Source organism: Lasioglossum baleicum, chromosome 6 (assembly GCF_051020765.1).
Source record: "Lasioglossum baleicum chromosome 6, iyLasBale1, whole genome shotgun sequence".
In the NCBI taxonomy this organism is placed as follows: Eukaryota; Metazoa; Arthropoda; class Insecta; order Hymenoptera; family Halictidae; genus Lasioglossum; species Lasioglossum baleicum.
In genome coordinates, this window is record NC_134934.1 from 10748269 (window position 1) to 10765626 (window position 17358).

Below are 17358 nucleotides of genomic sequence, written 5' to 3' on the forward strand. Positions count from 1 at the left end.
GATCGAGGGATCGATCGTGAAAGAAACATTCGAAGAACCTTCGTGAAGTTGGTTTCGGGTCTGGAAATCATCTTATAGAATCACGTTTCTCCAGACTCTTGCGATTTATTCGAGTATTAACAAACAATGGATAAAAAACGTTCTACCGATTACAAGATTAGCAACACTATTCGGATGGTCGAACGCAGTGACGTAATGCGTGTACGCGAAGCTGTCGGAATCGTCGTCGGTTGAAACGGAAAAAGCGTTTTTACATTTTTTCACGCGCGCGACCAGAAGGATCTGTGGTCGATAGCTCGCGACTTTTCCGCGGAATTTCGTCGGCGATTCGGCATATCTTTCCGCTCGTGCGCGCGTGCAAATAGACGTGATGAAACGTTCCTGGCGTTTCGTCATTTCTCGCGACCATTATCGGAAGCGCGCTTTCGGTAGCAGACAAGAAGGAAGCGTAAACGACGAAGACCGGACAATTTTCTAGTATGTACTTAGGCAGTTCCGCTTAACAACGCTGTCTATCGGCACTCGACTATTTGCCAAGATAACGAAACGCTTCGACAGTTTATTTTCTTCGTGGAACGGCGACCTCTGCACCACGTGGACTCTGGATTGTAAATCGTAGTCCCGGATCGGACTCTCCGTACACGGTGGGTCACAATCACGAAATCACTGACAGGAGGAATACTGACACCGACGCGCGACGCCTCGCAATTCGTAATTAGTAATTTTGCGGAGAGTTCGGCGAAGCTTTCCGAATTGGTTCGAAACTTCGTGGCGCGCCCAGTTCACAGAATTCGATACTGCGTGAGGAACGTGTACACGATCACCCAGAGGACGAGAGCTACGATCACCGAGATGAGGAAGACGGTCTTGAGGAAGTGCCACGGGCTCTCCAGTCGGGACTCCGATCGGCCGGACCAGCTCTTACAGCCTCTGTTCCTGCAAGGGATGCTGCCCGGCTGCACCTGTTGCGCGTGCTGCAACGACGCCAGTTTTCCCGTCGAGGTGGCGGCATTGTTAGTGGGCAGCGTGGTCTTCACCTCGGCCAACTCGGTCTCCTCCGCTCCTCTCGTCTCCGTCTTGGTCAGCTCGAACCGCGACAGACTCTCCATCTGCAAAAACGTTTCGAGTATCGTCGATTGCCGTATAAATGACGCGTGTCGAGGACGGGACCACGCACGACCCTTATCGTCGCGCGAACGACTAGCCGACAGAGACCTCTGGCTATTCACGCTCGGATAGTTACGAGGAGTCAAAACAGAGAGATAAGGACTTGTTTGTTTGACGCAGGTCCGCAGTCGTTTCCTCGAGAACACCATTTTCGTTTCGTTAACGCGATGAACGGCCGATTTCTTACCAACATTCCGACGCACGAGGAACGACGAGAATCAATGTTGGCGAACCAACACCGATAAAACGCCGCGAGGAACGTTCATTTATTCATTTGGTAGTATAATGACCGAAAAAGTTGGCGCGACGAGTGTTCAGGTGTTTCCGAAGACGAAAACAGACGATAACCGGATAGGATGTATATCTGTCTCGCGTGGTTTGCCCGCGATGGCCAACCCGCGGCTTCTGGTCGAGTCAAGCCGCAGCTTCCTCCTTAACCACGCAATCTTATCGACGTGATAAAACGAAAGCACGAAATCGTTGCGCGCCTTTTAAAGAAATTTCTATCGGGAGCACCACCGATGCAACTTGGACTACGAGCTCTTTGCCGTAGGAGTGTCACGGATCGCACTGCGAACAAAGTTTCGGGGCTAATGACGCTAGAGATAGGAAAGGTCTTGCGACAGAAGGCTGTCCGCTTCGCTTTCTCCGATTAGAACGTTCCTTCTTTGCCCCAGATAGACTCTAGACTCGGTCGGAGCCAGTGCAATACCCTGCAACAGATTTTCGGTTGCGCGCGACACATGCTGGCCGTCTCGCTTGCTTGGATGCGTTTCGAATTGTTCCAGCGACAACCTTAGGCTAGCGATGACCTTCAATAGATTTTGACAACGACAATACATAATTAAAACATCTTCTTACATCACGCCTTTATTTTTAGTCACAGCCTGACGTATTCAGGGTAACCTGGCAACTAGTTTTTCGAATGATTGTTTTGTAGATATGTTTCGTCTATCGATCGTATTTGCTGATGATAAATTTTTAAATGTTTTCGGCGCAACGGGTCGATCGTTTATTACGAATTATAAAGCAACTTTGCTAATTGTCAAACAAAATCAATCGTCTACTATTCGACCAGCGTTTGTCTCGCGAACGGTGAATTTATCCGCGGAGGAGGTGTTTAAACTGTATCTTTCGGTTGTAGTCTTTTACAAGACTCGACGAACTTTCTCCTTAGTCGTTTTGCCCGTTTACTTGTCGTTTACGAAAGAATCGGTAACTTTGCATACAGCCTGGCACCGCGAACGATTTCAAGTACTCGCGACTCGCAAACTACAGGAATCCTGTCCGTACATTTAATATTCGGCGTTGCATCCTCGAGTATACGTAGTTCTCCATGGAATCGCAGGAGAAAGCGAGTCTCCCGAATCTCGACTTAGAAGAAGCAAATCTGACCGATGCGACGCGCGACGTATCGGAGCTGGCAGCGCGCGATCCGGCGGATCTGGCACAAGAGATCGCGTCGGAAATTGACCGGGTCAACGATTCGTGAACCCTCCGTCCGATTTGATCGCGAGGGTCGGCCGACCCTGCTCCGACGTCTACTTATGTATAATTTCCGCGTGGTACGGCGAAGGGGGCCCATGGGAGCTTCGTTTGAAAAAGCACTGGTCGTAAACAGACTGGAGAAGCGTACTTGTTTCTGGAGGGACGGTTCTTCTCGTTGCGCATAGTTTTCTACGCGGATTTCCTTGGAGGCGTTGTCCTCTTGATCACCAAGTGGCCCGATCTTACGATCTCGGAATTTCGGCCAGTCTGGTCTTCCTGAACCAACTATGATTAGTTTATCGCGGGAGCATCGAGGCCCGAAAGCGAATGAACGTTTAATCATCCAGTCATCTACTCGTGCAGTCGTTGCGCTCGGCCGACAAGTTCATCGGCGGCGCTCGGTTGCTTCCGGTTTGGACACCGCGGAGATCGTTCCTTGACACTACGAACTACGAGGTGAAAACGATCCACAGAGGGAGCCTACATCACGGGAAGGTTGTAGTTTACTGGAACGCGATGCCGTGCGGACTGACCGGCTGACCGATTACGGCTTTAGTTACGGCGCGGCTCGCAACGGGTTGATAGGCGACGAACGACGAGCGACCAACGACGAATGACGAACGACAAACGACAGACCGCGGCCGTGATTCGTTGGCCAACGACAATCGAGGCACATTATCCCAGACCTTATCAACCTCGGCACCTGATCTTCCGTTATCTCGGTTCTCTTCTTCGAGCGATGCCGTCGATCGATCGCGATCCATCGCAATCCTCGAGTCGAGACGTTCGCGCGTCAACGCCAGAGTTGGGCAGTAATTAATTACACGAGTATTTAACCCGGCGTTAGTTAGGTGGGGTCTCACAGAGACTCCAGAGATTTTAGATTGATCGTAACATTGTAACAACGCGTGACAGTTGTTAAGTATTTTTCAATAATAAAAATTTAATTTGGTGGATCTGCGTTTTACTCTGATACATTACAAGCCTTTTAAGCATGTACCTAATCTTATATTTATGAAAAAGGTATTTATTTCTATAACACAATATATTATTTCGGGGGGTCTGTGAGACCCCACCTAATTACCATTTACGATACATTTTCCCACCTTACCAACGCCGGGTTAATTACATCTTCAATTACATGTGCAAACGTGGACTATAATTACAATAAGAAAACGGTGAAATGGTCCAAAACATAAAAGTTAGTGGTTTAAAAGAACAATTACGCTGAAGTAATTGTTAGACTCAATTACAATTACTGTAATCGTGTTAAGTAATTGCAATTACCAATTACAATGACATGTAATTGGTAAGTAATTGTAATTGAAATTACATTTTGCCCAACTCTGTTGGCAAGTAATTGTAATTGTAATCGAAATTACATTTTGCCCAACTCTGGTGAACGCGAACAGTTGCAATTGCCGAGGAAGTAAAGAAAATCGGGAAATATACATACATCTGTGGTTGTAATTAGAACACTGCATGGCATAGATTGTACTATTACTTTCTTTCGAGATATAAGTATCGAGGTGTATGAATTGCACATAGGACAACAGTTAAATTGCATTATTTTTTCGAGCCTTCCGAATTTCTTTTCACGACTCTATTTTCCGATAAATATGTAAATCCCATATACTCTAAAGCTCAATCAATATGTAAACTGGAATTTTTTGAGATTGTGACCCGCGGCGTTTTTCCTTACAGCCACGGATATAATTATTGGCCGAGCGGATGCGCCGGCGCAACAGGTTTCAAGGATGCGACCGACTCTCCGGAAGGATCGTAGATAAGAGTACCTTGCGCAATCCGCCGAGGCTGATGTTTCGCGTCACTCCGAAGGTGTCCATTCGTGCTGGAAAATCCTACGCCAGGTAGACTCCTAGGGAAGCTCGGCGAATCGATCGTACCGGTCGAAATTTAACCCCATGGGCCGTGGGGCCGCGGGGCCGGGAGCAAATCGGCTGAAGTCGGTCGCGAAATAAACGAGCTCGCAGAATCCGCTCGATTTTCATGACCATTTTTGTTTTCTCGGAGATTGCAGTGGATTGCAGCGCGAGAAATCTGCGGGATCGAACAGCAACCGCGGTATCTCGGTCGAGAAGCGAAAGTATCGATGGATTCTCGTCGAACGTGTCGAGGAATGAAAGTTGTTGCCTTATCGGAGACCGCCAAGGCTACCGATACGGATGCCGATGGTTATGCACTGTGCGTCCGCGAAAAGTAACTGCGGGTGACAATATACGTTCGACGGAGGCGTTCGCGTAATTCGTAATTCGTTTCTCCCGAGGAACGGAGGGAACGAGCGCTCATTATCCGTCGTTATCTACGATCATCCGAGACGCGCGAGGTCACGCCAACGCGATGCAAAGAAGCGCGTCGACCGAAACGCGACAGTTCCAAAACATTCGCCATATTTCGCGACGCATAATTCACCATATAGGTACGCAGCCGTTCAAATGCAAAACTCGCCGTTACGACGAGCGACTCGCGAACGACTCTCCGCGCTGAAAATTACCTGCTGCGGGTGCCACGTGTGCTGGAAAAAATTCTTGAAGCACCTCATGATGGACGGACCGCTTTCTTCGACTTCGGTGATCACCGCATCATGGTCGAAATACTTTCTTCTCAAATTGATTTTTCGATTTAACGCGCCCGTTTCATCGTAGTTCTCGTTGATGATTCCCTCTCGCTGACGTGAACGTCTTTTGCCAGGATGCTGGCACGCGAAACCGTGATAAAATCGATTCGACGAAGTCGGAGATGAACACCTTGTCGATTGGCTCTACGATGACGAACATCGACAGAGCCGCACGCAGCTGCAGGTTGCGTCGATGTCCGAATCGCGAATCGCCAGGCGAAAGTTTTGAAGCGTGCGCCACGGTGCACGCTCGACAACTAATCAAACTCGAAGTCCGATCGCGGCGGGACTCAAGACCGTCCCGTCTCCGATCTCCGTGAACGCTACCTGCTCGTACCTGTACTCTGTAAGTGCCTGTACCTGTCCGCGCATCACGCTTGGCTTGTCGTTCGTTCGCGTAAAGCCGTAAATAAATTAACAGATTGACGCCGACGCGACACGTCGCGTTGTCTCTTCCGAATTATCAAGAATTATTTCGATCCGATCAAATACCTGTTTTCGCGAAAGAAATAGCAATTGGCGGACGAAACGTATAAACAGATATTTGAACAGACCCGTATTTGCAGATTATTTAACTTAGGAGCTATCCTAGTGGTACATTCACCGGGAAAGTTCAAACGCGGCGTTAGTTTGAAATTTGAATAGTCGATCGGGGACCTATAGTCTTCGAGATCTATAGTCTTTCGAGATAAGTATTTCACTCTCGGGAGTCGGCATACGCAGAGGTCGAGATCCGATCGCTTGACATTTGGGAAGACGGTAACCGCATTCTACGCGGAGAGCTGTAAAATAATAGGGTATCGGGATGTCAAAATTGTTCGGTGACAAATGCCACGGCGAACCGTGGATACGCGCTATGATCGAGCAGTCTTTATTGCAACAAAGATTTGTGCATACACCTTCCTCTAACTTTTAATTACTCGCATATAGTACTTATAATCTCACAACTTGAAATTTGGAGCTTTAAACATGAACAAAGATGTCGACTATACTAGCAAATATCTAATATAAATATGTAACCAGTTATGTGGAGAATGATGTGCGAATAACTGAAGGTTAAATCTTCGTTTTAGATCGTATCGCTATAAATTAAATAACTTCTCGTTCGTCGACGATCGAGTAAATCGTTATTTCCTGATTTCGAAATTCGAGAACGTAGATTTCGCTATCTCCTGCTCGTTTCGGAATTCCGCTTTGTCTATGGCCGACTCGGGACTTCCGGTATAGCGAAGCCAATGTTTCCTGGAAAAGAAGAGCGTGCGTTTCTTTAAACGTTTCGCACGTTATATTTTATCCGAAGCATGTACTTACATTTCATCGATTTTGTCCTTTTGTCCTTCGAGACGACCCACCACGGTTCCCTGACTCGTGTTCATGCACCATCCTTTCAAACCCAACTCTTTGCCGCGTTTCTGGGTATACTGAGTTCGTCGCCAAACAATACGTCATTTAAATGTTATGATATTTCGTCGCGGATAGCCAATTACAGAGATCCACACACACACACACAATTGCCGGTATGTACAATTAAAAAACTATTCGATTGAATTTCTGATTGACTTCGATCGCGGTATCAGAAATATTAATTAAAAGCTACGACGTTCGTTTTTTTGTTGTATTGAAATATGATTCTAAAAGCACTTTTAGTTTTTCCCGAATTTTCCATTTTTCCGTGATACTTTTCCAATTTTTCTTATCCTATAACCTAGTTCGGACTAATACGAACATTTTAAAAAAAGAATTAGCCAAATCGGTCCAGCCGTTCTCAAGTGATGCGCTTACCAACGAACAGCATTTGATTTTTATTATATAGATATAGAAGAAGAAGAAGATAATTTGATCGAACCGTTGCCCGTCGTGCTGAAAAAAATATTACTATTCCAAGTTTGTTCAAACAAAATTTACGATCGATAAAAATCCCTCCTTGATTTTGACAATGTCGTGAAAAATGAACCGTTGGACAGTGCTTGTTATTTCAACATTATCTTAATTGAGAACCATTGATACATTTAGTGATATTTCGTCGGTATTTCAGACCGTCGATGCATAATTATCAAAATCACCAACAAGATACTGTTAAACACTGCCAGCCTCATTGCCTATGTCGCCGAATACCATTCACAGTCAGTAAATACCACAAAGATTGGCTGTTTTTAATAGTACCTCGTCGGTGTAGAAGTATTCACTACAGAGTTACGTCGGCGTTTGTCAGATGTCGCTTCTATTCCGAGTAAAGCTCTCGTTTGGAACTGGTATTCTGCGTAGATTTATCTACATACATACTCTCGTCGCTCGACAATACACGTTACTCACCTTCCTAAAGAAGACACCTACGTCGGAAACAAATTCTCGCTATTAGAATCGTCGTGTACGCCAGTGTACGCGGTGCAACAAACTAGTCTCACTTAAATACCTTGCACTCTCCCGAATACTTCGAAGTCGACGCCGATCAATTGCGACATATTTTCCAATCCGTATAATCACGGTATTTAACACCGATGTTGGGACCACGAGCTCGACGGAGATCAATTTCCTAATTACTGTAAGGTTGGAATATCAACGGGAAAAAACGAACCTGCGTCGTTGATGTGTGAAACAAAAGTCAACTAGATGTCGCCATGCGAGGTTATATCAACTGTTCCGGTTAGTTAATACCGGTATCCTTGGAAACTATTTTCGGTACGTTTCAAAGAGAATTATACACTCGATTTAAGTTCGTCGCAGGCTCGTCATGAGCGGTGTACGTGCTGGTGTCCGCGTTCGTATCGCTTCGGATCTGTCCCCGAAAAAGGAAACCCTTTTGACGGGTGCAAAAATGTACGGTTGAACAACGAGGCTCGCACGAGTGACCCAATTTTATGGGTTCCTTGCAAAATTCGCTGTACCGATGCTCCGTAGAACACGATACAAATATCATGATCGCCTGTTCGTTTCCGGTAAACATAATAATATCCCTCAAAAGATCAAACATGATAAATTGTACAAAATGAAAATACGTACAACAATTGTTGTTCGAGTCGAGAAGACACGCAGTGCGCAGAGTTCGCGGCGCGACGTGCGGCGCACCGATTTAAAAATAAATCATCTGTGTCTAACAAACAAGGTGCTAATGCGTCGACCGGCTTGGTAATTAATCGTATCGGTAATTATATGCGGGGATAGTCACGTAGGGAATCGTTGAACAATTACTCCGAATTTGAAAATCAAATTCCGTCGTCGTCGACACATATATCTCTCTAATCGCGGTTACGTGTATCGGTGCGGGGATTTGCGGTCGCGCGGGCGCGGGAGCGCGCAGGTATTGGTCGATGTTCGGAAGCGCGCGCACGAGAGTGCCAGCAAAAAAAAGTCGCGAAGTACAGAGGCGTATAAGTCGTCCCCACCGTGGCCACCACGGCCAGTCAGTCTCAAGCAGTCTCAAGCCACGGCAAATACGCGTTCTAGGTGTTGTTTGTGCGCTTGACTCGCTGGTTACACGCGAGAGATTTCCAGTTCGCGGGTATATAAACAATTGTTCGGTCGTCTGTGGTGGATCGAACGGGAAACGAATTAGGGTGGTTCTCTGTGGCGGGTTACAGCTGATGCGTCGATCGCTATGCTGGACGATCGCGTTCGATCGGACGCTGGCTCTGTCGAGAGAGATACGCTCGTGACGTTTGATCGATGATCGAATCGCTCGACGAGAAGAGAAGAACGTCGTCGCTCCGCGGGTTCCAGTGTACGCGAACGGTAAAGGCGAAGGAAAAGGCAACGCCAACAACGCACACGGTTGTCGGTCGATGAGGTTAGGGTGGCGTACTGTTCGCTCGACGAAAACACGGATACGCGATGCGGCTCTGACAGTCGTGATCGTCGCATCGTTGACAGCTTGTCCACAGACAGAACGGTGTGTGCAGTGGTTGAGGGTGACACGGCCGGCGGCCGCGGCTCTTTGACAGCGCACCGTTACAAGTGAGGTTAAAACCACCACCGCGGCAGCTGGTGCATTGTTGTGTGCGTGCCTCGCGCGCGTGCGCGTACGTGTACGTGTACGCGGCGTGTAAACACATATACGTGGACCCGTGGACGTGCTGTGCACGGAGAGGACAACACACGGCTCTCGAATACGATGACGGCGATGTTAGTGTCCGTGGCGGAGCTGTCGAACATTTTCTTCGTTCTCGCGGTGTCGATATGCTTCTGCGGAGTTTTCTTATTCATCATCAGGTACTAATCTCTCCTGTCACCTATGCGACGCGACTCATTTTTATACCGTACTCGCTGGATCCGAATCGCGGATCTTTATGCAAATTCGCGGTTCTATCAATCGGCTTGTAAAAACGTTCTCTCGATCGTACATACAGTCGGTGTACAAAGTATTCGTACATCTTTTAAAAACGAATAAGTTTTTCAAAATTGCTCTCTCAGCAGCGTGAGTTTTTTTGAGACATTAGAAGGGTTAGATTACTAGCTGATGTGTAAATAATTTTTTTTTTGTAATTGTTGTTGGTCGCAATTACGAACGGAACAGTAAAGACCACGATTTTTATCTGTGGCTGTAATGAAAATTTAATACATGTATTTTTTAAATCTAAGTAAGTTATATACATATATATGTACAAAGTTTCATTGAAATTGGTTGACGGATAAAGAAGCAACGGGCATTGTAAGATGTAGAAATCTTTGAATTTACGTTTAGCGATTCATTTAAATCGCAGATTCTTACGATTTTTGCTATTTTCAATCAATTATATATTTCGTGACATCCTTGATCGATTTCGATGAAACTTTGTACATACAAGTATATAACTGACTTACAATTGGACCTACCAGAGTCGTCTTCTAAATTTTCATTACAGGTACAGATAAAAAATTTAAAAATCGTGGCCTTTATTTCCTTCGCAATTGCAACCAATAACAATTAAAAAAAAAAGTTATTTACACATTAGCTAGTAAACTAATCCTTCTAACGTCTCTGAAAAGAAAATCAAACTGTTGGGTCCAATTTTGAAAAAGTAATTCGTTTTTTTAATGTGTACGAATACTTTGTACACCGACTGTATGTATGTAGGTTGTTATTGAAACCAACGACTTTAACGGGGGTTCCGAGCGCGTCAGAAAATGTCGTCCGAGTGAAACTTTGCGATTGTTTGCTCGCCCATGTCCGCCATAATTGCATTAAATTGTTGGCTATAATTGGCGAACATTTGCATCGATACAAAAAAGGTTAATAGACGGAACGAAAGAAATCCAGATAAAAATATGGATCTGTCGGAATAGGTTAACGTTCAAATAATACAATTTACATTTCTCAATGTTTTCTGTTTGAAAGGGATCCGGAGACTTTGTTGACGCAAATGGAATCGTAAAAGCCCCAAGTTCCGGCGGTTTGCGTTTTCGTTTTCGTTCTCGTTTCAGCGTATTACTTTCCGAGAACAAGCGATAAAACCCGACCGGTTTACTTTAGCAATAGTTGGTGACCCAGTGGCTATGACCACAACTGCGTAGTTTTCGCGATCGCGAATATGTACTCTTTTCCGTCGCTTACTCGATTTGTTGTTATTTCGATCATCACGGAGGCGCACAATGGGACCTTTCGTCCAAATCGGAGACGAAATCAAAGAACTTTCGATAGAAATGAGGTAGAGCGATGAAATTTTTTAAAAATTAAAGCTGAATCTTTGCAGAATATGGGAAAAATAGGGAGATTATGGTACGAATGTTTTTTAACGTTGAGAAAATTCGTTAAACTTGCACAATTTCAAGAAAATTGTGGTTTTTCCAATACCACGCGCGGAAAAAAATTTTTTTTAACATGCGACATATCGTTTCTCGTAGATTTTTTCACGCCGATCTCAAATCTGGTTTCAAAATTTGTCTACGACCTGAGGATATTGCAAAATCGATTTCATGAAATTCTAAATGTTTAACGAATTTTCTCAAGGTTAAAAAACGTTCGTCCCATAATCTCCCTATTTTTCCCATATTCTGCAATGTTTCAGCTTTAATTTAAAAAAAATTTCATCGCTCTACCTCATTTCTATCGAAAGATCTTTGATTTTGTCTCCGATTTGGACGAAAGGTCCCACTGTGAGGCGCACGTGCCCACACTTTTTCTATATCAATTGATTTTTCTCCTGGCGAGAAAATGTAATGTCATCCATGCGTACGTACGCTGTTATCGTCTTCGCAAGCAGATTCCGAAAGGTCGACGACATCCGGTTAAAAAAAGACTTTGTACACAGTTCCGACGAAGTCGTTAGTTACTTCTTTTTGCAAACACACTGGTCAGGTGAAGTAATAAATAATCTTTTTTTCCGGAAACAAACCCCTATAAATGCCAGCGGATCCTTGTGAATATGTAATGACAAATGCGCAGCTGAGATATATGTAGTTGTCGTTTAGTTGACGGTGATACTGGATAATGATGATTATCGATGATAATTGATACTTTTTTCTTACTAATAAATAAAATATGTCTTATAAATGGTTCGGTGTCGAGAGTAGAACGACCATGCACCGTCGCGACGTTCGAAATAGGTCGATGTACGGTTGGATGTTTCATCTCGAAAAAAGAGAGAGAAAGATAGAGACATTAGATTATATACATATATCTCTGTGTGCAACGGATCCTATTTTTCCGATTACGAGCCGTAATTTGCATTATTCGGCAGCATGTAGCTATGAAAATAGTTGCATCCGCAGTTTTATGCTTCCGAATAATGCAAATTACGCCTCGTAAACGAAAAAATAGGATTTTTGAGGGAGTTAGTGCCCTAGATCTTTTTGTCGGGTCGGGAAATTTGTTCGGGTTCGGGTCGGGGTCCCGAAATTTTGCAATATGTATTGGGGTACTCGAAGTTAAAGTTGGGGGCAAGTCTGTGATTAAAGCAGCGATAAATAACTTAACTCTGTGCATATTAACCCCCTGCACTCCGTTTTCGCCGATGATGCGATATTTGAATATGAACTTCAAATCCACTGACGCTGCTACAGCGACACGACTGTTTTGCTTACTGATATAATGCTGGAGTTGTTGGTGTATTATATGAATCACGAGGCTAGAGTGCTAAGGGTAAAGATATCCAATCATATCGTGTATAATAATATTTCGATTTGTAGTGAACTCCGTTTACTAAACGCTGATTGGACGATTTCGAATTTCGAAATGAAATACGTAATCAGAACTGTATGAATACTGAAAAAAAATGTAAACCTAGTTTAGGTGTATTGTCATTTGGTCCATAATACAAATTGTGTTTACGTGCTTTTATGTATTTTTTCGATGTTTCCATTTTTTAATCAACGATTGACGATTAACTTCATCAATCGATTGAATCAATCGCCGATTTTTCGACAATTTCCTTTTTTAATCGTATACATTAATCAATCAATCATGATTAAAATTTTATTAATCGATTAATGCCCAACTCTGCCTTGGAACCATTCATCGTGTCGCGTAGCTCTATCTTGAGGTTAGTCTCGCGACAATTTAACTGCGCCGCGCGAAATACTTCGCGAGTCAACAACAATATTTATGCGAAAGATTAGCGGCGCGTAGAGGAGCGCTCGCTCGGTTTTATCCCCGTTCGTCGATTGCATAATAGCCGGCGATGCTGCAACACGGGCTCCCGTCGCGCCCGTTCAATTTTTTCTCCGCCATCTTTCCCAACCGTGTTTCCGACTAAAAAATATGGGCTCGATCTACCGCTTCTAGAGAAGAGATCGGATCTTGCTGTAGGTCGTTCTGTGGATTAACCGTTTACATATTCGACGAGCGTAGATCGGACACGGCCGATAAGCCCTCCTTGTTTCTCCGACGAGGTTAGAGGAAAACCACTGTCCCCTCGATTTGCCACGTCTGAGATCTAGACCCAGACCTTGACCTTATTTCGTCGAAGCCAGAGAGTAACGTGTTCGATGCTCGTCGAGGCAATGTCCAGAGATCTTCGGAAAACGGGAAATCAGTTGTGTCCAGTTGTGGGAAACCACGCGAGACCTAGAGATCGCGGAGGGATCTACATTCGCGAATGGCCGAGGAGCAAGGGATCGAGTCACCGTTTATGAAAGGTAGCGTTTATCTTCAAGGACCGATCGTGCGGCTTTATTTATAACACTCAAAACTAGTATTTAAACATAATTATCGATCCGTTCAGGAATAAAAGTCTTGCGTTGAGCACACGACGGCGGAACGCTCGTATTTTTCTTGAATCGTGATTCTTGGCGTGGAATCGTTCTCAAGGTCGGCGAGTCCTACTCGAAGGATCGGTTTATCGCATTGCTCGGGTCACGATCGCGACGGAAAATCGATTAGTTCGGTACCATTGCGCGCGGCGAAGTATGTAGTTTCTCAAGGTTCGCGAGGTGGTTGTTGTTTCATCTTTGCCGGTAGATCCTAGTAGCATTTATGGTTGGGATTTTGTTGGATCTTTTGGTCGATATCGTTCGTCGTTCTGAAACCTTGCAACGAGATGGGTATCCGGGAACAATTTTCACGGACGTCGACTCCTGATTCGATCCTGTTGGACGTTGCGTGCAAGCTTTCGAAATATTCTTCTCGGTTTCCTATGTTCGTGTCGCGCTAGGGACGCGATGCATCTACGAGCGGCGCACAGTGGGCTAAACCGACGAAATCTGTGTCAAAATCCAAGAACTTTCGATAGAAATAAGATAGAGCGATGAAATTTTTTAAAAATAAAAGCTGAAACTTTGCAGAATATGGGATAATTATGGAGATTGTGGTAAGAACGTTTTTTAACGTTGAGACAATTCGTTAAACTTGCACAACTTCAAGAAAATTGTGGTTTTTCCAATACCACGCGCGGAAAAATTTTTCTTTTAACATGCGACACATCGTTTCTCGTAGATTTTTTCACGCCGATTTCAAATCTGGTTTCAAAATTTGTCTACGACCTGAGGATATTGCAAAATCGATTTCTTGAAATTCTACATGTTTAACGAATTTTCTCAAGGTTAAAAAACGTTCGTACCATAATCTCCCTATTTTTCCCATAGTCTGCAAAGTTTCAGCTGTAATTTTAAAAAAATTTCATCACTCTACCTCATTTCTATCGAAAGTTCTTTGGTTTTGACACAGATTTCGTCGGTTGGCGCACAGTGGAAAATTTGGACCATACTCGCATCACTTCCGACAAATTTCAATGCTTAATGGATACACGAATGGGAAAATGAATGATGGGAGATTGTTCCTCGGACATTCAACTAACTTACAATTTATGTAAAATTTTTTAAATTGAATTTTGACCCGCTGAAATCAGGCAAATACCCCACTGTGCGGCGCTCGCGTTTCCTCCAGCTTGACTTGTCGATCGTTGCTCGTCGGACGTCGCGACGCGCTTCACCGGTTTCATTGCTCTGACGTATCACGAGTCGCGTACAATTCTATCAAGTGGAACAACGATCGACGCTTCTGACACGTACGGCGTGGACGTTTATCTTCGTTCCGGGAATACTCCAGTAGAAGATTCGTGGGTAAAAGCTGTTCGTATGCAGCGAAGATTCCGAAGAGCGCGTTGTCGATATAAATGCCGTTATCGAGTTCCTTTGCGTTCGCGACAAACAGCGAAACTTCTGCGAGGTTCTCGGACGTTCTCGCTAAACTCTATCGCAACCAAAAATCGTTCGGCCGCTCTCCTCTGCGGATTCTTTTTCGACCTTGAGCCGCGTAAAACGAACAGAACGATGTTGCAACGAGGACGCACCATTTTTCTCCGCTTCCACGATCTTTGTTCGATCGACGAGTTGTTCGTCGTGTAGTCCTTGAAGCGATTCGTTTTCTCTCGATGCCTCAAAAACACGTTAAACTCTACTCCCCGCTCATCGGTTATTCCCGTGGAGCCGGTTCGGGGCCACCAATTGTGCCCCGGAGAGCGTTACCTCGACTCCGTGGAAAGCCGGAGCATCCATGCCTCCACGGTAGAATTTATGGTTGTAGGCTTATGTATCTAGTAGCCCAGATCGTTGTATCTACGTGTAAGACACCGCTGTAGGTTTGACGGTAGGGCATCAGCTTACTACTCTGGCGGTCTGTAGTCCGACGTGCTAATTAACTTTGTTTTATCCCATTTCTCCCGTGACGATACATTGTTTATGATTCGACTGCGAATGTTTACGCATTTATGAGAAAAATGAGTAGATGTAATCTATCTTCTATCTTCTATATGTATAAATAAAAATCAAATGCTGTTCGTTGGTAAGCGCATCACTTGAGAACGGCTGGACCGATTTGGCTAATTCTTCTTTTAAAATGTTCGTATTAGTCCGAACTAGGTTATATAAAATTCGGGGAAAACTAAAAGTGCTTCTAGAATCATATTTCAATACAACAGAAATATGAACGTCGTAGCTTTTAATCAATATTTCAATAGAAATTTACATAATCGACGTCTGTTTTCATTATCGACATTATAAACATTCGCAATAAAATGCGCACCACTAAAAGCGAGCGAGCAACAACTCCCCTCTAGTTTAAAATAGTACATTGTACATATTAGAAGAATTTAATATGATACTGTTATATTATTTCCAACCTATCAGACATATGTATGTATTCAGAAAGAAAACAAATTTCTATTTGAATTAATCACAAATCATGTGATATCTCATTTTTTTTTTAAATGGACTCGCACCACTTTCAAAATAAACGGTCCATATATTGAAATCTCCAATTTTTTAAATTTTCCAACAATTTTCAATTGAATCTACTCAATTTTACTATAAATGCATAAAGATCCGCAGTGTAATTAATGACGTTGGCCCTTCGTTGGTGAAGCTCTCGACAAGCTGTTGGCAAGGAACAATCGATTCGGCGTGGAACGATCTGTCGAGAAATTTTCCGTGGTCGGTTCGCCGGCAATTAACGCCTTGATGTCAGCGTCGCGCGTCGGTGTTGGCGAAGGGTTCTCGGGAAGCATGAACGCGCACCGCCAATTGTCTTCGATTGAACGAGGCCAGGAGAGCCAGGAGAGGAGACTCTCTCGCCCCCTTCCACTTGCACACTTCCCACTTCCCATTTGCGATTCTAGAAAACAATTGACCGTATTTACTTGTTCGTCGGCCGAACGAAGATACCGAGTAGTCTCTGCGAGAGAATTCACCGGACTTCCGTGAATTTGATGGTTCGAAGTAGGTACGAGTACATTGGATCTGTGATACTAGCGAAATAGAGTCTATACTTTTTAGAGATCGTGGTTTTGAACAAGTGTATGTATAATATGAAGTGTACAAATGAGTTCTCGGCCTTTTCTCGTCAAATTCAATATTTTCTTACATAAAACACAAGCATGTTTTAATCGGGAAAGTAGTCTCCATTTGCTTCTACACGCTTCTTCCACTTCTCGGACAGACGACGAATCCCTTGGTGAAAAAAAAGATGGCGGTTTTGACTCTCGGTTTTGATTCTTTTTTTGCATAAAGATCCGCAGTCTACATATGAAATAGGGATCTAGTATTTTTATAGTGGAAGCGTTCGCGTTGAAGCGGCGCACAGTAGGCAATTTGGACGAAACCCGCTTCAAACTCAAAGAACTTTCGATAGAAAGGAGGTAGAGCGATGAAATTTTTTTTAAATTAATGCTGAAACTTTGCGGAATGTGGGAAAATAGGGAGATTATGGTACGAACGTTTTTTAACCTTGAGAAAATTCGTTAAACTTGCACAATTTCACGAAAATTGTGGTTTTTCCAACAGCACTCGCGGAAAATTTTTTTTTTAACGTGCCACACATCATTTCCCGTACATTTTTCATGCTGATCTCAAATCTGGTCTGAAAATTTGTCTACGACCTCAGGATTTTGCAAAAAATCGATTTCTTGAAATTCTACATGTTTAACGAATTTTCTCACCGTTAAAAAACGTTCGTACCATAATCTCGCTATTTTCCCCACATTCTGCAAAAGTTTCAGCTTTAATTTTTTAAAAATTCTTTGATTTTGAAGCGGGTTTCGTCCAAATTGCCCACTGTGCGGCGAGTAGAGCGTCGCAATAATGTTCTCGTACCCTAACCGCACGTTGAACGGAGATTTGACCGTCAGCACATCGCCGGTACACGCGTGAGTCGCATGGAT

General features: G+C 44.1%; 3 protein-coding genes across 10 annotated transcripts in view; 1 reads left to right on the forward strand and 2 right to left on the reverse strand.

Moving 5' to 3' along the window:
- Window positions 1-85: 85 nt before the first annotated feature.
- LOC143209560 (uncharacterized) lies at window positions 86-5564 on the reverse strand. 4 transcript variants are annotated; one of them, XM_076425354.1, is made up of 2 exons: window positions 5171-5564; window positions 86-1109 (listed from the first exon to the last, which is right to left on the reverse strand). In XM_076425354.1, the coding sequence occupies exons 1-2, from the start codon at window positions 5216-5218 to the stop codon at window positions 783-785; spliced, it is 375 nt and encodes a 124-aa protein (XP_076281469.1). In that variant the 5' UTR covers window positions 5219-5564; the 3' UTR covers window positions 86-782. The 4 variants fall into 4 exon arrangements, with proteins under 4 accessions (XP_076281469.1, XP_076281468.1, XP_076281467.1 ...); XM_076425353.1 differs by lacking the exon at window positions 5171-5564 and adding an exon at window positions 4452-5108; XM_076425352.1 differs by lacking the exon at window positions 5171-5564 and adding an exon at window positions 2804-4369.
- Window positions 5565-6148: 584 nt separating this feature from the next.
- LOC143209561 (acylphosphatase-1) lies at window positions 6149-7832 on the reverse strand. Its single transcript, XM_076425356.1, has 4 exons — window positions 7707-7832; window positions 7607-7623; window positions 6605-6714; window positions 6149-6535 (listed from the first exon to the last, which is right to left on the reverse strand). The coding sequence occupies exons 1-4, from the start codon at window positions 7753-7755 to the stop codon at window positions 6421-6423; spliced, it is 291 nt and encodes a 96-aa protein (XP_076281471.1). The 5' UTR covers window positions 7756-7832; the 3' UTR covers window positions 6149-6420.
- LOC143209549 (cell growth regulator with RING finger domain protein 1) overlaps window positions 7830-17358 on the forward strand; it is a 33755-nt gene continuing 24226 nt past the window's right edge. For 2 of the 5 annotated variants that reach the window (XM_076425335.1, XM_076425336.1), the window contains exon 1: window positions 8324-9499. In XM_076425335.1, coding sequence (XP_076281450.1) covers window positions 9402-9499 — 98 coding nt within the window. In that variant the 5' untranslated portion in view covers window positions 8324-9401. Of the gene's footprint in view, window positions 7973-8323; window positions 9500-9547; window positions 13343-16392; window positions 16422-17358 lie in introns of those variants that run through there. The other 3 variants (XM_076425338.1, XM_076425339.1, XM_076425337.1) reach the window with 3 other exon arrangements.

Bases quoted from the DNA above. Each gene is read 5' to 3' on its own strand.
- LOC143209560 (XM_076425352.1), bottom strand. From the start codon at position 2,998: ATGATTAAACGTTCATTCGCTTTCGGGCCTCGATGCTCCCGCGATAAA. The intron at 1,110-2,803 runs GTACGCTTCTCC...ACGTTTTTGCAG, and splicing joins AACCGTCCCTCCAGAAACAA to ATGGAGAGTCTGTCGCGGTT.
- LOC143209561 (XM_076425356.1), bottom strand. From the start codon at position 7,755: ATGTCGCAATTGATCGGCGTCGACTTCGAAGTATTCGGGAGAGTGCAA. The intron at 6,536-6,604 runs GTAAGTACATGC...CTTCTTTTCCAG, and splicing joins AAGGACAAAATCGATGAAAT to GAAACATTGGCTTCGCTATA.